Raw genomic sequence first — 27,765 nt, 5'->3', positions numbered from 1 at the left:
TCAAGACATGTCTTCCACATATATCACATTAAAATTGGTTTATGAACCATTATATAAATAAATACAAGAGGTCGAGCAATATTGGATTTTGCTGATACAATAATGAGTTGAAAGGCAATAGTTTTTAAAATTGGAAGCCTATATGAAATGTTCTTAGTCTTTTCTTCCTGTGATGGGGAGGGCCAGACAGAGGCTACAAAAGCCCAAATTGAATACCAATAACCAGGGGGGTAAAAAGATTTGATTCATATTGCAGAACTTTTAAGTTTAAAAGCTGAAATACACCGGGGACTCTTATTTTGAAATGTTTGCACTTCACTGCATCCAGCTGCTCACTCAAACAGATAAGTGAAATAAAATGTGCACTCCTACAATATAATCTATAACATATTACAATATAAATAATTAAAAGTAAACATTGTCATATTTCATCAACATTATATCATCACCATCAACAGGTGATCATTAGTTATGATATGGCCTAATGATTGTGAACTGCTCAGCAACAGCTGGAAACACTCACAAGCCCCCCAATGTAGTGTGTGGAGAAAATAATGTATTCACTCTGAAAGATGCAGCGCATGCATTTATTTAATTAAGTATTCTTTTGAAGTTTGATAATCACATTAGGTCACATCACGATTCCCATCATTCCATCCCCAAATTTAAGACCTCTTTAAATGATAATTAAAACTTTTGTTGTATCATTTAAGATATGTAAGACTTTTTATGACCTTGAATTTTGGAAAACTGAATTTAAGACATTTTAAGACTTAAGGATCCGCAGAAACCCTGTGTAAGGACGGACATGCTATCTGTACTAGAGCGTGGGTGTCCATCTCTTGCTCTCTATTTTCTGTACTGTGGCCTTCCTGTAGACTTTTGATGGAAAATATCCAAAGCCCTTCTAAAAGGCTGAACCGCAGAGATCTCCTCTGCTCCTCCCTGGAGCGGCTCTCTCAATGTACAAACATGCCTAAAAAAAAATAGCCGGCGGAGAGTGAAAACACTGCCTATTCTTCCCGTAATTAAGACTCCAGGGCCGTGCAGGGAGCAGAGGAGATGTGTATTTCTTCTCCCTGGGGAGTTAATTTGTCAAGTCTCCTTGATCCCTGTAAACAGATAAATGCAGCTTTCTTTCACCTCACCAAAAAAAGAGTGAAGAGAGGTGATTTTTATTCCAAATGGCAGCCATGGAGGAGGATGATTATTAAGATGGTAGAGCAGACTGAGATGCGGACAAAGTTCTTATCTGATCACACAATATTTGTGTGTGTTTGTTTGAGCAGGATTAAGGTCTACAAGGCTCCTGAAGCTTGGGTGTGCTTAGGTGAGGTCTCGGCGGACAGCAAAACACAGCTCATTATCCTGAGGTGAGACCACTCTGAAAGAACACAGCACATTAACCTCAGCTGCTAAACCAGGACAAACCACAGAGAGAGAGTGAGACAAAGTGTGTGTGTGTGTGTGAGTGAGAGAGAGAGAGAGAGAGAAAGAGAGAGAAAACCTAAAGATCTCAACAACAAAGAGATTATGTCAAGGGCAAAGAGAATTAAATAGCAATTTCCACATTTTATAAAATAACATCTCATTTACATATCACTGCTATACATTATCATCACTTCTGCTTTCATTATTATCTGAATTGTGTTAACAAAAAATTCTGAAGCTGAAAGTGAGAGTGATAAATTAAATAGAAGAGAGATAAAATGGTAAAAAAAAAAAAAAAAAAAACTACAGGAGTATACATGAAAAATCAGGATGTACAGTATTTCAGCCAAAGTCAATTTACAGAGGAGCTTAACAAGTTTGCCTGGCATTAGGCCACACCATTTACTCCTATCACACACATTAATCTGGTTTAATAATGACTAAAACTGGCTCAAACTCACAGATACTGCCATGATACGCCAATGATTTAAACCCAACCACCTTGTTCCAATAAATTTGTGAGTGCTGCGTACAGAGCAGTTTCCATCTGGATTGAGAATGAATAAACAAACCAAATTTCATGGTCAGTCGCACCCAGTCTGCACCAAAAACATACTGCAGAGTGTGAGAGCACTCTAACATTAAGCTTTTACCATTGCAGTTCAGTACAGTAAATATGTAACTGTATACAATTATCCAGACTCAGTTTAAATTCAAAAGCCTTACAAATTAATTCAAAGCAGAACAATAAGTGGTTTGCTTGTATGAGGTAGGTCTTGAATTGGAAAATGTAATGTTAACAAATCTTCCAAAAGTGATTTTATTAGACTGATTGCAATAATATCAATGAGTGCAATAGAGACGAAAGCAAGATGGATGTCATTCACTGATCTTAGGAGCCTCTGTTTGCATAATATCAGAGCAATCTAACCCTCACTGCGATCAAAGGATACTTAAAATTGGATCCAACATTAACTTTACACAACCACAAACCTAAGGACTATTTGAGTATTCTTTAAATGAAACAATGCATCCTAATGGAGCCCTCACACCACAAAAATTCACCCCTGTGATGAAGCAAAAATTCTTTTTTGCAACATTCGATTTTTAGAATTTGCTTAAAAAAACTCATTAAAATTTTAGCAACCAGAATGTGTTTTGCTTATATCTAGGAAACTTTGCTCAGAGGCTGACAAAATTCATGTCGCTTTTTCACGTGTAATCAAAGCACCACATTCCCTTCTATTAAAATCTGCCTCTCTAAAAAAAAAGTTTGTGAGCTGACAACTACAGGTAGTTATACATACAGGGGTCAATTACAGGGCCTATATGGGTGGTATGCGCTGAAAGTTGATCCTTCTGGCAAATGCCAGACATGCTGTTACACTGCGCTTCAGGCATCCCGACACTTCCACACCCCTTCCTCCCTGAAGCATCTCTCTGACATAGCCCAACATACTCCTGTCAGCAAAATATGATGTCTGAGGTTATTGGGCCTTCCTTCAATGCCCCCAGGCCTGTGTTAAACCCATTCCTTCATTCTAACTGACAGCCCTGCACGTCTCCTCCGCCTGACGGCTGTTTTACTGTCAAGTCAGCTGAGCTGAGCCTACAGCCCGCTGGTAACAGCTTAGACAGGGCTATTTGTGATCACTTGGAGCAGAAGAGAGAACGGAGGGCTCTCAAAATGATGATGTAAGTACCTTAGAGGGCAGAGCAGTTTTGGGAGGTTTTTGTCTGCAACTGCCGAGCCAAAGTTAAAACAATGCGGTGCAACATACTAAGAATTCACAAGCTCATATTGGTAACACAACATCAATGTCATGTTTTTACAACAACTGCAACATAGGTATGCAACTTAAAAACAGCACAGACTGGATGATGATGGCAAAAGAGGGGTATTCTTACAGTCTTTGGAGTCTCAAATCTTTCATCAGTGAATTTGAATAGCACTGTTTTGTGATAAAGGCATCATCTTGATTTACAAATACACGTGAATTTCAAAAGCAGAAATTCTAACTGAAAAGGTAGTCATAATGCAAAAAGTTGCTGAACTGAACCGGTGACATGCTCAGACTACAGTAGTGGTGCACCTGTGCTAGATGTTCAGAACAGGTGGTTGGGGAAAATAATCTGACAAGGTATAAAACAAACCTGTTAATGGAGCTATTTAAAAGTACAGCACTTGATTTAATCAACAGTAAAACACTGATTTGAGAGCATGGCTGCAGGTGATGCAACAAAAAGTAACTCTTAGTTCTCACACACAGACACATTAGACCATATTTTCAGAAGCATCAGAGAATGAAAGCTGATATACTGATAGGGCTGCAACTAAAGATTATTTTGAAAATCGATTAATCTAACGATTATTAGAACGATTATTCGACTATTCAGCGATTATTGCACCGATTAATCATTAGCTCTTAACCAATTATTCAGCTTGTGCCCGACTTAAAAGGTTGTATTAAATGTGCTTAATAACAATAAAGAAGACAAAATCATCTTTTAAAAATACCTCCAATTGACATTCACTGAATTAAAGGGAAAAAAAATTACTTTGTTTAATTCAGTAAAGAAACTCACTGCAAAAAATCCTATTGTTATCAAGTGTTTTTGTCTTGTTTTCCATTTTAAATTGTCTAAAAATCCTTAAAACAAGATACATTTACATGAGAAGCAGCATTTAAGATATTTAGACTTGCTTTAAGAGAATGTATCTTATAAGATCTATTCTCTTAAAGCAAGTCTAAATATCTTATATGCTGCTTCTCAGGTGAATGCATCTTTAAAAAAAAAAAAATATATATATATATATTGTTGATATATTCAACATTATCAGATAACAATTTTTTCTTCTGGAGTATAGCTACTAAAGAAAATGTACGTTATTTTAAAGGAGTTCTAGATATTTATATTGGAAAACAAGCCAAAAAAAAAAAGAAAATCAAGAATGTAATTGTTGCAGTGTATAATGAGGCGAAGACTACCTCTCTCACCTTTCTGTACACTTCAATCCATCTTTAACTCACAAAAATCAAACTCTCTCGTTAATAAAGCTGCGTATTGCCAATTTTCTTCACAATAAGAAATGCATAGTGACATATATTATGATTCAATAAGTCGCGAACCATCATGTTATAATCTAGCTGCAGCAAGTGTGCGCGCGTGAGGGATGAGCGTCGCCGCGACAGAGTGTGCTTCAGCCAGGTGCAGTTTCAATCTCTCCCCCTTAGATCGGGAAACTTCGTGCAACTCATAGAAGAGGCGCTGACCGCACAGAGAAATGCCAGTTTCGGAGTTTGTAGTTATTTATATGATATGCTTCCGTATTATTTGTACTTTAAAAAAGCTATAATGCATTAAATATAACTGCATTAAAGATGTAACCTAAAGGTGTTTCTTTAAAAGGCGCTTGACACGCAAGTTTTGCTTCAGTGGAGTGGCAGCGCCAGCTCCATTTATTCCACAACGAGCATGCTTCTGTATTATTTTGTATTTTTGCATTATAATTCCCTCATACTTTGCGATCTACATCACCTGAAGCTGGTTGGACAATTTAGAGTGCATCTGGACTGTGAGCTGTGTAATTCTTCCTTTCCTCAGTCAGGCATGAGCACGTCATCATTAGAGTTTAATGTGATCTCATGTTACGTTAAACGAGATCAAACGACTATTTAACAATGAAAATTTTTGTTGACAATTTTTTATTGTCGACGTTGTTGATAACGTTGACTATTCGTTTCAGCCCTACTTACGGAGTATGAATGAGAGTGGAAAGAGAGAATGTTAGCACTCATAAAAACTCTGTGTGAGTGAGGTGTTGACAGACTAAATCCCAGCTGACAGTGGCCACGTCTCTCACGCACAGAAACAAGAAAACACTCATAAACACGCACACACCAAGGCTAGCCACCATTTTATTCCAAAGATCTAACAGTGTACCCTCTTGCACACAGATATAATTTAGGAAAACCCTGTTATTCGCTCAAGTTCAATCAAATTTCAGGTTTACAACTATGAGTAAACAGCAATTACAAGCAGGCCTGAAAGAGAGAGGGAAAATTACCTAAAATAAAGAACAGAGAGGAGAGTGTGGCGACATATTTTTAGGTTATATATTTATATTCTTTTAAGAAACAAAGCTTAAGAAAATACACTTATCGAACACTTAATTAGGAACACCTGCACACCTACTTATTCATGTGATTATCTAATCAGCCAGTCGTGTGGCAGCACTGCAATGCATAAAATAATTCAGATACGGGTCAGGAGATTTAGTTAATGTTCACATCAACCATCAGAATGGGGAAAAATGTGATCTCAGTGATTTCGAGCGTGGCATGATTTTTGGTGCCAGACGGGCTAGATTAAGTATTTCTGTAACTGCTGATCTCCTGGGATTTTCACGAACAACAATATCTAGAGTTTACTCAGAATGGTGCCAAAAACAAAAAACATCCAGTGTGTGGCAGTTCTGTGGTCAGAATTTGGCACCAACAGCATGAATCCATGGACCCAACCAGCCTCGTGTCAACAGTCCAGGCCAGTGGTGGTGGTGTAATGGTGTGGGGAATGTTTTCTTGGCACACTTTGAGCCCGTTAATGCCAATCAATCATCGCTTGAATGCCACAGCCTATTTGAGTATTGTTGCTGACCATGTGCATCCCTTCATAGACACAATTTACCCATCTTCTAATGGTTACTTCCAGCATGATAATGCACCATGTCACAAAGCAAAAGTCATCTCAAACTGGTTTGATGAACATGACAATGTGTTTACTGTTCTTCAGTGGCCTTCCCAGGCACCGGATCTGAATCCAATAGAACACCTCTGGGATGTGATAGAACGGGAGATTCGCAGCATGAATGTGCAGCTGACAAATCTGCAGAAACAGCATGATGCAATCGTGTCAACATGGACCAGAATCTCACAGAAATGTTTCCAACATCTTGTGGAATCCATGCCATGAAGAATTGAGGCTGTTTTGAGAGCAAAGGGAGGCCCCACCCAGTATTAGTATAGTGTTCCTAACAAAGTGCTCAGTGAGTGCATACATGCGTAAACAGTATATACTCAACTTCTCTGTGCTTGTGCATTTTAGTCTTCTAAATACACATCAATCTACCCATTGAAATCTTTAGTCAACAGTTATTTCCACTCTTGAGACACTTCATTTCTTGTTAATTACTATTAGCTAAAAATGTCTTCAAGGCTGATATCGATGAACCTATCAGGTGAAAAGAGACCAAATTTGAAGCTCCATTTTTGTGAAATGATACTACATGGTTCATTAAACTTATCGTGCCAGTTCTGAGGTGAAATGTCCACTGTGTGGTGCTATAAGCAAGTTAAATGTTCTCCCAAAGAGTTGAGTTTAAGGTTAATGCTCAATCGAGTTTCAAATCAACAAACCCTACCCCCCTACCCTAAACCATTCACAAGTGCAACGCTTTATCAGTTGAACTACCGCACAATTTGATTGAGCTGGAGCAAGCTTGTAGAGGTAGTAGGTTTATGTAATGCAAACATTAAAACATATCGCCTAACAAGTCATGTGCTATAGTAAAAGTGTTTTAATGTCATAAGATAGCATTCCAATTCCAGTCATTTAAAATATATACTAAATAATATATCTTTTATATATTACCTGATCGTGATGTGAGATTAGACATGAGAAGCAAGTGATTGTCTCACACATTTCATGAACACAGCTTATGAAGTTATGAAATGTTAGTTGTGGTTAACAGTGTACCAGCAACATCAGCAACTACAGCATCGGCCAAATATTTTAAAGGCGATATTTATTTACACTTTAGTGGAGGGAGATTTACACCCCTGGTCCCTAATCGAGCCGAGCTCATAGTCATAATCAATCACTCTAATGACAGAGAGACCAATCTGCCTCTTAACCTTTGGGCTGAAATAACATACACTCAGTCATGCTGCTGACCCAGGAGTCTTCATTACACATTCAGTATCAGAGTGAGATCACACTACAAACTCTCTCTCAGCATTTAATGGTTGTTCTCTACTAAAAATCATATTTTAGTCTGAAACTGACTAAGGGCAAACCCTCATGTTCAAAGTTTTGTTTGCAGTTTGTAAGTAGGAGAACCTCATGATGCTCATATGAGATCATGACAGAGATGAATACTTCATGCCAGCGAATCAACCAGCACATCTTAAACACACTCACATAGAACCATGTGAGGAAAATAAGCTTAAAACCTGCTTTACCATTCTGAGCATGCATGGTACAGACTGAGCAAACATAACAGCAGATATACAGTATGTGTGCTTTTGTTGGCCACCCAATCAGAGCCACAACTGACGCTGCACTCAATTCCTTGTGCCCTGTGCTGTGTTTGTTGTTTTTATGGATGTTGATGAAGTGATGTGCAAATTTAAGTGATTGTTCAGCTCATTGTTGTGAATTTGTATGTAAGGGCTTGTCTGAACTTTCTCCCACAGATGGCTAAGGTGGTAACCATTGTTTAAAGCTGGCAAATCTGCTGTAATTACTGTGATTAACACAGAGAACATATTTCTAAGCACTTGTGACAGACAAACTGCGCCCTTGGGCAACAAACACACAATTCTCCCCATCCCACCCTCTAACGAACATATTACCCTTAGCTACTCATTCTCTCACACACCTCATTCACTCTGTCACACTTCATGTTTTCACTGCCTCTGTTCCAAGCTGGCAAGCTCCTGCTGTTATTTCATTTCCTTTCTCTCCTTCAGGCTCTCTTGAACACTCTTTCCTTTGTAGCACCCCTGTGAATGTTTTGAAACATCATGCATTTTACAAATGCTAGTTCTGGTCTGGTATTTCGTACAATAGCATTGGGACACTTTACTGTTTGTTATTACTCCACTTGTCTCCACTTTGCGTTCCAGACAGACTGTCAGTTGCTGTGCCTTCTTTTGTATGTCTTTTCATTGGCTGAGAAAAAATATGCATACTAAAACGTTTCAGCCAAATTGTGCCTGAAACGAAACCTACTCAATAGTAACTACTTGAACAGAATACATTCAAGCTTTCGAACTAGGGCAGCAACTAACGAATATTTTAATAATCGATTAATCTTAGATTATTTCTTTGATTAATCGATTAATTGGATTAAAAAAACGAAAAAATTTTTCTTGTATTTTATTAAAATATGATTTTTTTTTTAAACAGAAATGATAAAATTGGTAAGGATTTGGTTCGATTTACAGTACTGGATTTATGATTCTATACTCTCACAAAACTATGAACAAAGCCTGAATCATGAAAAGTTAAGTTTAAATGTATTATTATTATTATTATTATTATTACTACTTTCAGTACATATGCAAAACATTTCCTTTCATTACTTGTAAAACTTTGTAGAACAAAAATTACTGTTCATTAAACAGTAAAATGATTCATCAGGGATGGAGTGGGACTAAAATTCATCCCAGCAGAGGGCAATGGTGACACCAGAATAAAAATATTAATAATTCTGCCCAGCTGAAAAATAGATAATTATGTTAGATACATGTTTGTACACTGTCACTGATTACTAGGGATGCACCGATCCTATACCTGGATCAGTATCGGCTCCGATACTGAAGCTTTTAATTTTTCTTAATTTGTATTTTTTGTTCTATTATTTTAAATCTATTTCTATTCATTGCTGTTTTTTATTTTTACTTTATTACTGACTGTTTACTAGTCTTGAATAATTACTTAAGAACTTGAAACCATTCTTCCATTATTAACAAATTAGTTAGTTTTATTATTTGTTGTGGTTTTGAAGCTGGTGTTGAGAATCGTCAAATTTTACTAACGACTACTGAAATTCTGGTATTGTGATAATGTACAACCCCAATTCTGAAAAAGTTGGGACAGTAGGAAAAATGCTAATAAAAACAAAATGTGATTTGTAAATTATGTTCACCCTGTGGTATATTGAAATAATCATGATTATGATTTTTGCCATAATCGAGCAGCCCTAGGTCACATCTCTCATTTTTTTCCAACTGGAAATTTGTAGAAAGATGTATTTTTAATGTTTAAACAGATGAACAATCAACATCCCGGTCTACAAAAGTGTGAAATATTGAATGGACCATACTTGTATCCCTCGCAGACTTATCTACTCCAAGGTTTTTAATTTAATAATTTTTTTTTTTTAATTATATTTATTTATCATCACACATTATACATTTGCACATATACAGTGAAATTCTTTTTTTTCACATATCCCAGCTAAGCTGGGGTCAGAGTGCAGGGTCAGCCATGATACGGCACCCCTGGAGCAGATAGGGTCAAGGGCCTTGCTCAAGGGCCCAACGGTGGCATCGTGGCAGTGTTGGGGCTTGAACCCCTGACCATCTAGTCAGTAACCCAGAGCCTTAACCACCAAGCCACCACTGCCCTTACTACATCAAAGTAATCTAACTCAACAAAACTAAACTCGACTGTTTACAAAACTACTGTTGATTGTAACTCTAACCAACTCAATTGTTTGTAAATTAAGATATTTTTTTTAATAAAGCACAACTGTTACATCTGACTATGAAAAGCAAAATATGTTCTTCAAAGAGCATCTGCTGTGATAGTGAATACTGACATAAACATGCCTGAACACAGACAAAACGCAGCACACAATCAGACTCTGAAAGGACTCTCCTTGAAGAACGAGAGACAAAGTGAACTTCTGTCAATCACTACCACACCTTCCTATTTTAGCTGCAAGTCTTCTGTCAATAAGCCAAGCACAACATTAATGTTTTAATGTCCAGATCTCTCACATTCTCTATTCAACAACCCCTCTCTATCTTTCTGAAAAACAGGTAACTAATGTTCCAGTAAAGTCAGGAATTACTGTAAATATCTATTGCTTACGAGCCATGCAAATCTTCGCCAACTGAGATCCAAACCTGAACTGGTAGTCTCCGTGTGACCTTGTAGTCATCAAGGATTTTACTAGAGGACACAAGAGCATTATGTCAAACAGATGCCCACTGTAAAAAGTGAGACAGTTGTGGTAAGATCCTGTTGCAGTCGCAGTGTTCAAAGCACACGCACTTTCATGCAAGCAGATGGCGAGCACAACATAACTGACATGTACACCCTGCTTATTCTACAAAAAGGATTACAAGACAACACCTGTTTGCTGTCAGTAACAGAAAAGGAACGGAAGTCAGAGTCTTTCCACCACCCATGAACTAATAAAGTAGCTTTTTTTTTTCTAACCTCAATAACACAAATGAGCACAAAGCAATACACTAGTATTATAGTCATATGTACACAAACACACACACTTACCCATCTAGCAAATCCACCTGTTTCCTTTGATGGCTGTTTTGTCCACCCATATAACTAGCATACAGTGCAATGGTTGAAAGAAACACATTGCTCCACTCAACCTCAGCAGTGAGTGATTTAAACCCACTGGGTTGCACCATAGTGTTTGAGAAGGTGGAGATCATAGTGTATGTGTGTATGATCTGAGGCCAGCAGCAGAGAGGGAAGGACCTGACACACAGCGAGGAACAGTTAAACTGACATCACCTACAGAGACCAATAATAATCACACTGAGCATGTGAACATACACACAGAGCATCCTGCACAAACACCTATTAACTAGGGATGTTAGCTTCATCTGAATTTGAGTACTGTAAGAGTATTGTTCTGCATTTGATAAGAACATACTTCTCACGATTAAAAATCATAAAGTGTCCCATTTATGCACACTTGCTGGATGTATTAGGTCATCCGGGGGTTTCTCGCCTACTGTTTTATGAATACTGAGGATTCTGAAATACTACACAATTGATATACTAATTCTGGCATACTATATATAGAGTATGGAAGTATGCATATTATTAGAAATGGGGATAGATATAGAAATCTTGGCTGATATGATAGCTGATATTTAATGATGCTTGCTAAGGAGCTATTCCTATTGCTCATACTTAGGTTAGGGATTTCAACAGACCCCTAAATTTAAGTATTAAACTTGTCTCATACCTCGCCCTGCACCGTTTGTGCTCTGGATGTTTTGTGGCTTGTTGAGGAGAGGTGTGGTATTACTTTTCTACATGATCAGATATACGACTTTTGCTTGGTAGATGGTAAAACAGAAAAAAAAAAAAGATATATATATTTTTTTATACAATAATCACATAGACTTTCATTACAGGAGGGACCCAAGCAATGGCGATGGCCTCTTTTGACTTGCGCCTGTAAGCAACGGCCCAGAACACCATAGCAACATACTAACAGCCACTCAAAACACCTTAACAACCCCCTAGTAATAGCTTTGCTTTTTACACTTTGTATTTAAGTTTTGCAAGGACAATCTAGTTATTTATATTATTGCTGATGACCTATGTTTTTAATCTCTATTGTTTTCCCCAATTTAAAAAAAAATATATTTTTTTTTTTGTTGTTGTTGTTGCATATTTATAAGGAGTGGCAGCAATCTCTACTTTAAACATGGACACTGACTGAATTCTGTGTCTTTAAATGACCATTAGTGCTTTGTCCCTCAGGGAACTTCAATCAGTTCTCGTGTTTTTTTCCTTTCACTCAGGTTTCATGTTTTAATCCATGCAAACATGACAGAAATTGCACTCAGTGGCTCTGTCACTCTGTGTGTGACTCTGTGGGCACAGAGTGCTGTCCTTCACTGAGATCTTTGGAAACATAAGCCCTCCAACAGCCCACCAAAACTGGCACTTACCAACTCACACAGCCCCTGTGTGTGTGTGAGTGTGTGGACTGGTTGGGTGGTTTACAAAGGAAATTCTTTAGGTTACAAACTGGTAATTACAAGGGTATTATGCTAGAAATGTGGTTTATGAGGACATTTCTAGTGTCCCCATAATTCATATCGTTTAAAAACACACTAAACAATGTTTTTTTTGAAAATGTAAAAATTCAGAAAGATTTTTGTGAGGGTTAGGTTTAGGGTTAGGGGTAGGTTTAGGGGATAGAATCTATAGTTCATACAGTATAAAAATCATTATGTCTATGAAGAGTCCTCATAAGGATAGCTGCACCAACATGTGTGTGTGTGTGTGTAAAGCTCTCTCATTACCTGTGGCTTATGTTTCAGTAAGATGGGGATTAGCGGCACACATGCTGGGTGTGTTAGGGATGTTAGGACTGAGCAACCTGAAAACGCAGCCTTCCCAGGGCATGGCCGTAAACAAAGCCTTTGGCTCAACCTGTTGCTACAGAAATCCAAAGCAGAGCCTCCCTTCTACCTCATTCACTGTCTGGATCTCTTTCTCCTTCTCTTCCTATATAATTCTGCTACACTTTAACAAGTTCGTTCTTCGAAATCAAAATCAATGGATCATTTTCAGTGTTGGCATTGGTGAACAACAGAAAGTGGGGCTGAAATAAGGGAAGTGAGGCTGGTGAAGTATTCTGCTTGTGTGTTCTACACGTCTTCATTAATTTATTTGAAGTGCTAAGGAGAGGCCAAAACAGCCAGCTGCCTCAGGAGTCCCTCAACACACTCTTTAGTATGACAGAGTTTGGGTGGGTGGGAGAGTTATTGGGCAAAGCAGTACCCACTTTTTAGACCCTGCCGAGACTTGGGTTGGGTTACTGTCAGAACAAAGCCGGCTCTGTGCAGGGCAGCACTCTCAGAGGAGGCTGTGGCCCAGTCACATTGACATACAAACATACACACTTGTGATGGGCAGAGCGCACACACTCATATATCACGTCTGAGGCTGAGAGGAAGCACTAGTCTCCTGTGTGTGTGTGTGTGTGTCAGTAGGCACTAGCCCTCAGAATTCTCTGCATTTGCATGTGTGTGTGTTGAAACTAATCTAAGCAGCAGCCCTCAGCAGGGTAGTTGTTTACTTTTCCAGTGTCCCCTAAGTCCAAGCACATAAGGTCCAGACTGAAATGTCTGGTTTAGGATGTCAATGTTTGTATAAAACTTGATGCACGGGATAAAGACTGCCATTTAAAACCAAAATCAAACAGCGTCTTCTCAGAGCAATGTAATCTGGAACAGATGGTGACAATCCGGCGGATGGCACAGCTCTTCATAGAGCTTCTGAAAGAACAGCCCGGGTCTGGAATCTCCCATAAATGGAAGCAACGGTGATAAAATGGAACATTTCACACTTCATTAGTGCTTATTTATATGCAAGAACACACTGAATTTTCCCTCTAGTGAAGAATTCTCTGGAGCAACCACAAGCTGTCCCGAATTGTCCTGAATACAGCCTCCAGGCAGCCTATCCCTGCAAAATCATCTATTATAAAAGCATTACTGATGACTGAAAAATGTAATTTCATTAGCATGGTGCCAAGTTAATGATGTGACACTCAAAAACATAAAAATACACGGCACACACAAATATGAGGTGGGTGATTTGCACGAAACCTTTCAAAAAAAATGTCCTATTCAATGTCATTTTCAACCCCAAATCAATTAAACATAATTTTAAAAAAAATATTTTGTATATAGAAAATGAAGCCTACATTTCAAACGATTAAGATTTTAAGATGACAACATTTTCAGGTCACTTTGGAACATTTCAATCTTCAATTCTCAATACCATATCACTTCTGAACTTTTTACTTTTACTATTTTCATTTTTTTCCAGTAATGATTATCATTACCATAACATAGTACTTTTTGCTGCAGTATAGTACAATGATTTTTTAAATTAAAATCAGCAAAAATAAAAGGCAGTACCAATGGAGTACTAGTACTGTGATGTATTAATTATGTATTAATACTTTACAATAATGTAACTTTTTTTTCTTACTGCAGTAATGACAATATAGTAATGGCCATCTATTTTTGTACTGCATTAATGAGAATTGGGGGTAAAATGTGCGTAACTGTCATGAAAGTAATGTAACAATAAATTTTTTTTAAAGGTCCTAAAATTAGGCTTAATTTTCTATATGCAAAGTATACTTTCTTGTTTGTTTCTTTTGATTTTGGAGTAAAATGGGACCAGGACACTTTCTTGACAGCTTTCATGAGAATCACCTGGGTAAAATTTTTAAAGAGACTGAATTATTTTCATATTGTTTATTTTGGTATTTTATTAATTGTATTTATTATTGACATTTCTCTTACCTCATCCACCATCTGATGGCTAATTTCAGCTTGGTGCTACAACACAATTTGGTATTGCCTTCTCTGTGAAGGATGCTGCCTTAGAATTTGGTAAAAGAAGGTATCTTAGATAGTACTTAATCTCTGGAACAATCTTTGCCTGCTGCCTAAGGAGGCCTATGTTGTAGCCCATTTTGGCACATATACAGCATGTACGATCATCTGATGGATAGTGATCATGTCAGAGCGCTCTGTGAAACTTAAATCATTGACTAAGCTTTGTATGATCATATGAATGCTTGAATAAGGAGCTCAGATACTTCTTCACAGTTTCACAACATTTCAATGGGTAATTCAGCAGAAGTGATGGAAAGAGAGAGAGACAGATGTGAACAGAGGTCTTCCTAATCCTGCCCTGTAGGACCAAAGGTGTTTATTTTACCCCTGCATGGTTATGAGTGAGTGTCAGCAGAAGATAGGAGATGGAGAGAAGTTTGAAAGACTGAGTCAGTTAGGAAACAATAATTCTTGAGGGAGCAATTAAAGCTCTTCTTTTCCTAGCTACAAGCTCACATTCTGCAGTCAGCCTGTTCACCAGCTGTGCCTCTGCCCTTGTTTTTTCATTCTCCTTTCAAACTGAGTGTTCAGTGTTTACCATTTGAGTGAGGAGCTCTCTACCCCTGAAGGACCACAGGGGTGGCAGAAAGGCAGTCATCCCACCCAGAAGGTGGTCATTCGAAAAACGTCTATCCTCGGCTACCACCGTGGGTGTACAAAAGGCATCTCTCCCCCTATCTTTATGGGTCACAGTTCCTGCTTGGCTTGACCTTACGTCAGTCTGGTGCTCATCTATAGAAATAACATCTAGCAGCTCTGCTGGAGAACTGTTTTACATAGACTTGGTACAGCTGTGCATAGCTTTTTTTCTTTTACACAGTTGTGCTATCTCTAGAGTTGGACAGAGACTCAATCCTGACCTGTGTTCTTCCTTGGTTTATCAGAAAATGATTTGCAAGTAGGAAGACAATCAAGACAGTCTGTATCTGTGCAAGTGAATCTAAGATGTCATTTTACAGTCTGTGGCGACAGAGTGCCCACAGGCAATTAAATCTCTTGTCTTTTTAATAGTAGCTAACAGTCAAGGCCACAAATGTTTTCCCAATGTGATAAGGTTATGCAGAGCCAAGTCTGGGCCTGACAACTTAAGCCACAGATCTAATCCTGCATTAGTTAAACACAAGGGCCAACATTTCAATCAATATTTCAATGGAGTATTGAAAAAGAGATTGAGGGGATTACAGTTATCTTCACATGCACATCCAGGCAAGATGACCCTCTAATACATAAAAACACATCTGCACATGTATAAAAACTGGCCTCAAATTCGGTGGGGTGAAGTGAATGTCTGTGAAGGTAAGGTTCAGTTTATTTAGCCAACAATTCACACAGCTCAATTGGTGCCAGATCAGTTGGAAATGGCAATACAATTAGCGGCACGACCTCTAACCTCTCTGACCGTTGACTTTATCTTGAGGGCAGAGCAAATCTGACATGGTTAAATCAAGAGCAAATACCTACTTCATGACTATTTGGCTCTCTTTATCCCATGATTACTCACCTCTCCTTCTCTCTGTGGCTGAGCACTGGTTGTCCAGAGGCCTAATTACTGCTTCTCTGAGGCTTTTGTTAAAATATACTAAAGCACACACACACAAACACACACCTCAGCTAGATCTCTGCTCACTAATCGTTCTGTTACCACCGAGACCTCAGACTGACATATGCATAATTGTACAAAACGAAGAGAGGCTGGAGGGAAAGACAGAAAATAAGCTTAAATTTTCATCTAGTCCAAACAGAGGGAAGGGGCACTACAAGGTGATGTCATCACAAGTGTATGGCAGGGTTAAGACCTCAGGGAGCCTTTTCACTTTCTGTCTCTCATCCATGTCATTCAACCTCAGTCTGTTGAGTGAGAAACAGGTGATAAGACCCCCAGATATTTTACACACATGCAGTTTTACATTTACAATTGATACAGTTCAGAATGTCAGATACTGTTGTGTGTAGTTTTTTCCCCCCATTATTTATTTAAAAAAGGTATTGTTTAATTACTGTAAACAAACATTGCAATTCTGCTAGGCTGGGTTTCTGAGCATTGGGAACTAATTATTTGTAATTTATTTTGAACAGATTATTTAAATACGCACATACACATATAATATACACCCACCCACCCACACACACCCACCCACCCACCCACACAAAAACACCGGTCAATTATACAAATAACTGAACTCAGCGGCTGTTCCACAAACATACTCTGTTATTAAATAGCACTAGAATGACAGAGCACATTTTTATTTGAACATGTTCACTGAGAAAATTAGAGTGTCTTAGTAAACACTTCAACTTCGCTGAGCTCACTATGGTATCTGTGCAACACATATTAGCATCTGTAGACGTAATCTCCTACATTCACAGAAGTTTCACTGTCAAATGTATAAACGCTGTAGCCTTACATACTGTAGATATCAAATCGCAAAGGTGACTAATGACATAATTAAAAATTTCAGACACTTCACTCAGTTCTTCTCAGATATAAAGAGACAAGACGAAAGGGGAATGGACAGATAAAGAAAAGTCCAAAACATGCTAGCAGTTGGCCCTCAGTAGACTCTACTTTTATCTCTGGAGTGTGGCCCACTCAAATGTTTGTGCTTTACATTCATTTAGCCTGATGGTTTCCAGACTCCCTACATTTAGTGTGGCATGTCGGATATAGTAGTGTTTACACAATGTCTCTTGTCTCCCCGGCTTCTTTTTCTTTCTCCCTCTCCGCACCGTCCTCCAGCCTACCAAGATGGATGGATTTACTTTAGTCTTTCAACCTCTGGGGTTTGGGAACAACCTCAGTATGACCTCTTTGAGAGAGAAAACGAATCAAGAGAGGAACGGATTGAGAGAGAGTGCAGGAGTGTCATCGTGAATGTTATGACTACAGGCAGGATGGACTGAGATGATGGATGGCGTTAAATGAGCGTCTGACTTCCAATTCATCATCAGTTCTCTCCATTCTTGGCGTCTCCACCCCTTGTTCCAGCACCAGCAGTGTGCATCTCTAGTTAAAGCTGTGTTTTAACACACCCTCATTCCCCGCAGCATAACAACCACTTACAAGAAGACTACTGGAAAAAGAATAATCATATGGTTATAAAACATTGCTTACTCACACGTAAGGACACACACACACGCATCACTGGGCAGGCTGTGAGAGAGGGTGGTGCTATTGTTTGCTGGCCTTGGGCAGTAAATCAGGACGTTGCCCATGGTGTGTTAACCTATGTGTGTTTGCGTGTCAGGGGACATCACCCGGACTACAAACATAGCACGCTGTGAATTACAGCCCCTCTCTCATCACACACACTCACAGGGAGCCATAAATTATGGCCTTTCTCTATACAAAAGGAGGAAAAGAATGAGAGGGACAGAGTGCATAGAGACATGCTCAATCGTCTTTGTTCGAGATGCTAAAGAACTTACCGTTCAGATTGAGCTGACTAACAACCAAAAATCAGTTATCTCTCCAAAAATAGACAGACAGATGTACTTAATTGATCCTCCAGGGGAAAGGTTTTGGTTTCATCAATCATTCATTCCAAATAGTTACTCAACACAGAATAAGACAACACAAAGAGACAATCTGTGTGATCACTTAAATTACCTAAGATATCTCCTAAGACTTCTGTGCATTAATAAAGGAAGTCACAAGAGGCCATGCTTTTGACACAAATGAGGGGCATGGCCACTGTGATAAAAGACACCAATTTTCTATAAACTGTTGCATTTATTCATCATAATATTTACAATATTTACAATTCTTCCTCTAAGTAATAAGCCAATAGTTTATTAACCTGTTAATTAACTGAAGGCTGTTTGTGATTGCAAAGCAGCATAGCAACTTGCTATATTAATAAAGAATGTGTGGTCACAGATGTGCATATATCAAGCATTTTACAGCTTAGAATGCAGCTCATAAGAAATCTCTTTTATAATATATAATTCAATTGATGTGTTGTCACAGGTGTGCATATATCGGCTATTTACAACAGCTTCAAATGTGCCCCATCCAATCAGATTTAACCGATAATATTCATTTAATAGCATGCGTAAAGTTAACAATGCAAAAACATTAGCTTAGCAGGTGAGAAGCCTTTGTCAAGCACATGAAAACAGGTATGCAAACATTCATATGAACACAAACATACTTCTCTTGGAGCTCCAGATGTTTGTGAGAGACTACAGCAGTCAAAGAGCGCTCCACTATCTCAAGAGCTCTCTACATCCATCCATCAAGCTCTTTACACCTCTCATCTGCCTCAAACTTCATCTCTCTGCCTCTTTTTTCATTCTCTCATCCTCTCTCCCCCTCTTTTTCAGTCTCTCAACAATGTCATCATTGCTGAAATTACACCTTCCACACAGAGCCTCACCCCGAGTCCAGTATGACAAGACTGCTCTTCAGCTCAACTGTCTGTATTCTTGCTTGTGGATTGAGCATGTCAAAGCTGTAAACAGTGCTCATTCACAGCTGACATTGTGTGACGGATGGTTGTAGCCAGCAATGGATTTTATTCAACTCATACATAAAAAAAAGCACTCATAAAATGGCTACCCTTTGTCTTATTAATTGATGCTACAAATGAAAACAAATTACATTACTGGGAATTATTGCCAAACAAATCAGCTGTAATCTGTTTAGCCGTCTCAGCCTCTGTTGGACTACTGTAGTTGGTCCAAAGTGGAATGCTGGCAGCATATTAAGAGAAAGAATATTTGCTGTTTCTGAGTAAAACATATAAAGGAAAAACTCAAGATAACCTATTAAGAAACACTTTGTGATAACATTTAGAAAAATAAGTTGTGATGTCAGTGTTCAAGATTTCTTTTCAGTTCCATAATGAAAATCAGTGGACATGCAAACTGACTCCAGTTGAAACACTTCCCATTCATTTAGCTCTGGCTAAAGAACTCTCTAGATTTTTAACCCACACATTTCTTAGCGCACATTCTACGTGAATTTTCTTTTGATCTCTATTTAAGCAACATCAGAAGTGTTGATTACAACACTGATTACAATATAGTTACAGAACACATCATATTAACAATCGGTTGTAGATGACACAGATATTGCAATTAATTATTGCAACCTCTGTAGTCACAGAATCCATTATAAAACATACATGAACACATCTTAGTACAGAGTAAATTGGTGACAGTCCATCTGAAGACCCTTCATATTGCTGTTCACACTCTAACTCGGTCCAAAATTGAGCAAAAAGCTGTTTAGAAGAGTGAGACGCAGGCGAAGAATGCACTAATTGAGGCAGGCTGGATGGCAGCCACCTGCAGGCTATGTGAGAGAGACAGTAATTAAGTCGAACATTTAATGATTCTTCTTAATAGGAGTGAGAGACAGGGTAATAAGGAGGAGAAAAAAATAAAACAAGCAACAATTACACAACATCAGGAGGCCGAGGAGAGGAGAGGGTCTCTTTTGGCAAAGCACCGGTGAAGTAGGCATCTATGCAGATGGATCCTTTTCACATATCCAGGTTTGGAATGCATAAGTAAACTGTAACAGGGTAAACTTGTAAAGCGGTGAATGGGAGACCACACAGTAAATATAATTTTTGCTTACCCATTTGCTCTAACAACAAAAGAAAAAATCCACTATTACACTTTCGCCGATTTCCAAAAGAAAAAGAAAATAAAGAGCACTGGATTACAGCAGTTAGAAGAGAGAAAGAGGCCACATTTACTGTCACTTCCTCAGCAGCTGTATGAGAAACCTCATCGCAGATGTAGTAACTCAGTAGCGATGACAAATCTAGAAACAGGATCAACTTAAAATATTTTGTCGGGGCAGTAGCCTAGCAATTAGTGCACATAATCTGACACATCAAGCTTCACCTCTTCTTAACCATTTTTTCTGTCCTCTCAATACTCTTACTATTAAGAAAACTGGCAAAGAGTCAAAACATGCCATTAAAATTGTTAAATCTTCAACTTGTGTAAAATTTACAAGATAACAATGCAGCAATATTTGACTCTCTGCCTTATACGGTGCTAATTTTCTCAGTTTTTTATGTTAGTCATCATTTTTGTCTTTTGATGAAAATGTTCTTTAAATTTAGTCAATATTTAATTTTAGTCATTTAAAATTTTAGTAATTTAATTTTACACCAACTAAAATACATGTAATTTTAGTAGACAATAATATGCAAAATAACAATAACATGTATCAAACTGTAACACACCAGACGTTAACCAAATATTCAAATATTTTGAAAAATGTATAAACTATTTAACTATTAAAATAGTTAACTATTATTAAACATGTACCAAGTATATTAAAGACTATGCATAATGTGTAAGATTAAACAACATGAGAAAACTGCCCTGAAAACCTGAGCTCCTCAAATAATAGCATATAATTAATATACTAAAGTCTTACCTTCTTTTTAGAAGTTACTCTACGGTGTATTCCTCACATTGAGACAGTTTAGGATATTGCATTACATGTAGCTCATTTTTAAGAAAGCTGCATATTCACAACACAAGGTTATGCATACTTACTAGCGTGTAACATAGTTCAAGTTCACCTGTTCATTCGCTTCATGTCTGTGGAGATTGTAATATTACATTTATGTTATGGATATAGCTAATTAATCTCCATATATATACAGAGTGAGGTTTTTAACCCTTCAGTAAAGTTCACTGTACAGGTGTTCAGTTCTTGCAGCTCAAGCACGGAAATACTACCTTCTCCAAAATTCAAAAAGGCCTACAGCCCTATAACTGATCTAAGATCAGTTTTGCTCTGCTCTTGTAGAGTTTGATCTATATTATTCCCTCAAAGTTGACTGTTCTCATCTCATGGTTGAATGCAAAACACTTCATGAGCGCCAACCACCTGAGCGTGAAAAGCACACCAGCGAACCTCTCGTTCTAGGCTCCAGGCAAATATTGACATCTTTTCTATTGACTGTCTCCCTGCTCTTCAGTTATACTTTCTTCTTTTGTTTATAAGGGTTAATATTCTAAGCAACTGGTAATCCTCTGTAACAGAGAGTGCCCTGCGTATACTCACTGTCTTTCATCTCCCTCAAGCTGCCCAATAAAAATACCACAGTGCTTAAGTTCATCTGCACCTGTTCTTTGGAGGACGAGCTTCTTTTCTCCATCCTCCAATGGAAAGATTTGCATATGGCAAGGCGAGTAGAGGACAAGGAGATGTGAAGGAGAGAGAGAAAGACACACATTTAAATGGAAATAGAGTCTGGAGGGAGACGAAGTGGCCTGGCAGTCAGTAAAGAGAAAAAGCATATTTGTGTACTGTTTCCCAAGCACGAGCTTTTCAGGAGCAGAGGAGGCGGGCCTGTGTTGGTTTAAGGCGCACAAAGGGAGTTTAATCCTTTCAGAGGGGTCGTAATGTCCATGGTGAAGCATCTCCAGGAGGGAAAGCCTCTCTGAAAAAAGGGCTGCCATTCAGCACCCCTCTGAACCCCACAAATCAAACCTCTAAATGCCTTCAAAGAGCAGAATGTGGGAAATGTGTCTGGGGTCCTGAGGGTGTGAAGTAAGGGGAAAGAAGGAACAAGGGGCTTGTCGGCATCAATCAGCCCCTCTCTCTCACCTCCTCCCTAGGGTCAGATCTCCTTCCAGCCTCCATCATTCCCCCCGTCAAACTCTCCATCCTGGTAACGCACCATTACAGAGGAATGTGGATTCACGAAGCTGGGCTCCATTATGTTGGCCTGCCCGGGGTTGGTAAATGGGAGAGCTCAAATTCCAAAGGCTTTAAGAGCAAATTAGTGGTGTGCTGATGGGCTTCAGCTGTCTAAAAACACTGATGTTTTAAAAGCCTCAACTGACTCCACTCTCAATGCCCGGATCCTTTTACTAGGACATTCTTACCGCAAACTTCACACAAACGAACTTCCTATACCCATGGCAGGATGTTTACATGCACACAAAGAGCAGGCGGTGCGCGTATCACAACTGCACACTGTATAAACACAAAGCACACTTTTAAAATAGACACCGCAAACAATATCACACACAGAGTATCAAACCAGCGGGGTAGAATTGCTTCATCCACTATCGCCGTTGCAGTCTTTGCCGCAGATCCACCACCTTTATTTAGCATTTCACAACTAATCAATTTCCATAACAGAAGCCAGACGCCACTGCACATGGGACCCAGTGTGTGGCGTTTACACATGCTGTGCGCCTGAAATGGATTTTCTCATTCATCACTCAGCAGCACATTGGGATCTGTTTAACAGAGTGGCTCAGATGGATTTCTCCCAGCCCATATGCAGTGAGAAAGCACGGATACAACACACTGTGTCTGTCAATGGAATCGTAGTCAGTTTCGAGGAAATGTGCCATTTCCCGTGCCACCCAGGATAGCAAAACACATTAAACATAATCTGACTGCCACTCTGGTAAATAAGGTTACCTAGAATAATGTGAAAGAAGTTTGTAAAGCAGTTGCTCATATTCTAGTGTCTATAGAGCATCAGAGCTTGCATGCTGAATCAAATCTACATATAATAAGGATAACTATAAGGACAACTGCAATTATCATCATACCATGATAATAATAATTATAATGTACATTTTAGATTATAATACTATAATTCAGCTATTATGCAATGGCTGATTTTGCATCAGAACAACAACCAGGACTATTGTAATTTTAATAGTGTGAACCATATTGTTTGCATCAATGTGGTTTCACATGAACAATCAGTGTAGATTGGCGAAAACAACACCAACAGCAATTTTACCATTACAGAACTCTGATTTCCACAAGCAGCATATGCATAGGGAAAATTTGATTGAGAGAGCATGTATTGAAAATCAACGACCACCATACCTTTAATTGCAGCTGTGCTGAAGAGTTTCTCTGAGCTGGCATCTGAGCCCTGTGAGATGGAAGAGGAAAAGACAGTCAGTACATCTGCTTCAGAACTAAACAGGTGGGCTTCTTCATCAAAGGCAGCGCAGCACTAATGAGCACGGAAAAGCCTTGACTTCTCACAGTGGCCACTGGATGGCACTGTGGCTCCATGAGGAAAACGCGCTGCACTTGTTACCGGGTTGAACGCTTTAACATCGCTACGTTATTGTGCAATCACCCAGCTTTGCAATTTACACAGCATTGAGGTAATGAAAGCTTATTTAAGTGACAATGTGGTGTCAAAGGGGCATCGGCTAATCCAATTGGCTAAACAGCAACAAAGATTGTGCAATTACAGTCCATTAACATCTAACCTGACTCTACACTCAAAGGATAGTCATTCGAAAGGAAAATAACACAAAAGCTGAGGCTAAGCTCACTTTTAGCCATTTTCAACGATTAACAATCACAATAACGAACTGAACAAAATTTGGGGGAGGTAAACTTGTAATGGGACATTTAGTAAGGATTTTCACTTAATACTATCAACGATTTCTGAGGCAATGTTGGCTTTTGGACAGGTTTAGTAACACTGTATCCATATCCAGTTTGAGGCAAAACTGTACAGGTCAGCCCTCTCAAATACTTCCCAATTTTAAAAACCTTTAAGGACTTCTTAGCTAAAAGTAGACATCTGCGGTTAAATAGAGAGGCGATGAGGTGATGGTAATTTTCAAAAATAAATAAAATAAACCCGGAAATAAATACAAAACAAATAAATCAAAATCATGACCAATAATAATAATACGTATAATGTAACACATTTACTTCCTATATAAAAGTAGTTTATTATTATTATTATTTTCAATGACGTCAAGAGATTTCCATATAACGATGCGTTCACGCGACCGCTTTATTCAAACCTCAACCTACAAACATCAAAGTGGCATGCATTCACTGCAGAGATTTCAACTACACTTTACAACAATCATCAAAAGCCCATAATGACAAAAAACAGCGCTCCAATCCTTCAAAATGCAAAGCCATCGAATAATCCAAAGAAACAGATTTAATCTCCCATAAAACGTCGAATGACACAGTGGTCTGTATCGAAATGTGAACTAAAAGTCGTCCACATACGGTCTTTTGGTCGGAGATGAACGTGCGTGTACCTTTTGATGTGGCGAGGTTGGTACGGAGGAAAATCACTTTGGCGGTTCAGTAAATACGGCTCAGTTTCACATTCTGCTTGTCAAACAATGTAATCCACAAACAAGCGGGGAATTCCTCTCACTCCCTTTGAAACGAATGACAGCCATGCAAAATAAGAAGCCTTTTTTCCCAGGGAAAGAAAAACAAAAACAAAAAAACATCCACCGATAGAAAAGCGCGGAGAGCTCAAAGCGAGTGAGGCTCTCGGACAAAGGATGCCATGTGTTTCGTACCAAGAGGGAAAAATCCTTCAGATTGCCCTTCGTGAGCAGAGAATGATGTATGCGGCGAATTGGCCGTGTGAAATCCTCGCCAACCGTCGCGTAACGGACGCTCCCGTTAATGCGCTTTTGTGTCAGGCGCGCGCTCAGTGAGGAACCATCCGCGCGAGCGCGTACAGACTCGCCTCTCTCCCGCGCGCGGTTCGCTGAGCGCTCGTGCCGAGCTAGAAAATCCAACAAAGCGTCCAGTATTTTCCTCCTATAGCCAGACTGGGTGGAGTAAAAAAAAAAAACAAACAAACAAAAAAAAAAAAAAAAACACTAAACCCCGCCAGGAGCCGAGGCGGGGACGTCGCTTTCTTTCCTCGCTACGTTCGCTGGTTTAAGCTCGTGTCCTGTCAGTATCCGCGCGCTCCGCAGCCCACACAATCTGTCTCTCATTCACCCAGCGGGTCGTCTCTAGCGATCTCCCCTCGCGACCGGGTCCTCCCACTTCCTGATTCTAACCTGACTTCATTCAGCTCCTACCCCCTGCTTCTCTCTGCCTCTCTCTCTCTCTCTCTCTCTCTCTCACACACACACACACACATATATACGCACACTGAGTGTGCTTCCTCTACTGAGTGTCTGGGCTGTGTTTCCCCAGTCCAGTTTTGTCGGTCAGACAGTGCATTAGTGTGTGCGTGTGTTTGTGTGAATGGTGCTCAGTGAGAGCTATTGACAGTGGAGTCCTGAATGAGTGCAAAAAGGAGATGGAGCAACCAGGAGAGAGGAGGGGGAACTGGGATAGAATGATATTCTTTCACTCTCTGGCCAGAGAGAGATGATGTCAATGGCTAATGAATTTCCCAGTTGGGGTTCAACTACTGTGGAAGAGTAGGGAGACAGAGACTCTCTTCATAAGCAGCACACACCTTTCCCTCGGCCACAAGCCTTCCTGCAGGGGAAGTTCACCTCTCTACCATCAGGGCTCACCCAGGCTGACCCAGAACCTCACAGACCTGCTGAACAGCAGCTTTCAGTCTGGTGTGAGACCCTCGCTCTCTCTGCCCCACTGAATAATTTGTGGGGTGCCTCAGTTGTCAAAGTATAGCATTTAAAAAAAAAAGTATTGTATTAGAAATTAATAAGATAGGTCAAAACAGTTGGCTCCACTAAAGTGCTGTCTTTGTGTTTGTTTGTGTATTGTGCATGATACTTAACACCGGGAAAGAGAATTAACAAAGACTAAACTGATCAGCTACGTCTGCGGCGATTATACACTAAGACTGGTCCTAATTGTGTTTCCAAACTATGGTGTAATATTAACCTCCTTCCCCCAGGGTTTGGTGAAAAGCCAGAAGATCTAATTCCACTCAAACCCAAACAATCCAGCAATCTTCAGATAATGCCGGACATTCCTAGAAAATCTCCTTAATCTGACTGATTTGGGGTCCCATGGCTCAGCAAACCAGTATTAACCCTCTGCACTGCAGGTTAATGGATTAACTAGGGACTCGCATTGCAGTGACCTCTGACCTTGACTGCCTCCAACTGAGTACGAGAATGAGTTAGCTTATTGCTGGATGTTTACCTTTCCTTCTCTATATCTCTCAACCCTTATGGTTAGACCCAGGGGGAAAAAGTAGCTCTACGCTCCATCAATATAAGACCACACTCAACCTCCAACATCTGCCTCAACGAAACAACGGACCTGTGTTTATTTTTCTACATGTGTGAAATAAAACAAGGTTTTCCCACAAGTTCAACACTTGCAATGTATCGTGACCAGAAGCTTGCTATAAGAGTACAATATTAAACTATTTCCTTATCTTAACTTAAAAAATATCGGTTGCACTTTATTTTATAGTACATGTACTTTAAGTATACTTATAGTGTACTTACCCAAGAAAGTACTGAGTACTATTATGGGGCTTTTCCACAGCACAGCACGGTACTGCTCGACTCGACTTTTTCCACTGGTTTTCCACTGTGGATAGTACCTGGTACTTTTTTTAGTACCACCTCAGTCGAGGTTCCAAGCGAGCCGAGCTGATACTAAATGTGACGTCAAAACCCTGCAGATCACTGATTGGTCAGAGAGAATCATCACTACCAGTGCCACTGGATTTGCGACATGGGACATCAACCTGCTAGTTTTAAAGTTAGCAACAGCGACAGCAGTATCATTTGTTCACGCGACTTTCGAATTGTAAAAAGAAATGGCTGTGCGCAAAACCACGCCGTGGTCAATAAATGAGGTGCAGATGTTCCTCTCGTTAGTAGCAGAGGAGAGGATCCAACGAGAGCTAGATGGGGTGATGCAACTATGACGATCAGCCTATAATCCCACCCACGTTGAGGCTGCACTAAACTGCAGTGGAAAAGCAAGCTCAGAAAAGTAAAGCGAGCAGAGTCGAGTTTAACCGTAACGTGCAGTGGAAAAGTGCCATTAGGTAACTACATTAAGGTTAAGGTTAGGGATGGGATTAGGTTTATGTTTAGTATCTATAATAATTACTGTAGTTGGTGTAATTATGTAGTATGTAAATGTCAAACAGTACTGTAAAATAAAGTGCTACCAAATAGATTTGAGAAAAACAAAACAAAACAAAACAAAAAACAAAAAAAAAACATTAAATGCAAAAACTGATATCGCCACATTACAAGTTGCCAGGTTATGTGCCAACCTACATTTAGAGTTTACTGTATAAAAAGTCATGGTTTCTGTCTTCCCTTTAGTTCTTCTTCTGGAGATAATTGTCTTTGTTCTAAGTTGCCCATGGATACCCCATGGGAGATGTGCTCTTAAAAAACAGGATTGAGAAGTTGAGGCCACGCAAGGGCGAGGAAAATCGGAAGGAGGGAG

General features: G+C 39.2%; 1 protein-coding gene across 5 annotated transcripts in view; it reads right to left on the bottom strand.

Moving 5' to 3' along the window:
• LOC127432504 (autism susceptibility gene 2 protein homolog) overlaps positions 1–27,765 on the bottom strand; it is a 472,102-nt gene that overhangs the window by 15,264 nt on the left and 429,073 nt on the right. For all 5 annotated transcript variants that reach the window (XM_051683651.1, XM_051683650.1, XM_051683652.1 and 2 more), the window contains exon 6: positions 23,461–23,509. In XM_051683651.1, the coding sequence (XP_051539611.1) occupies positions 23,461–23,509 (49 nt within the window). The remainder of the gene's footprint in view (positions 1–23,460; positions 23,510–27,765) is intronic.

Source organism: Myxocyprinus asiaticus, chromosome 42, assembly GCF_019703515.2.
Source record: "Myxocyprinus asiaticus isolate MX2 ecotype Aquarium Trade chromosome 42, UBuf_Myxa_2, whole genome shotgun sequence".
In the NCBI taxonomy this organism is placed as follows: domain Eukaryota; kingdom Metazoa; phylum Chordata; class Actinopteri; order Cypriniformes; family Catostomidae; genus Myxocyprinus; species Myxocyprinus asiaticus.
The sequence above is the reverse complement of the archived record's forward strand: the minus strand, read 5'-3'. Positions and strand labels throughout refer to the sequence as shown.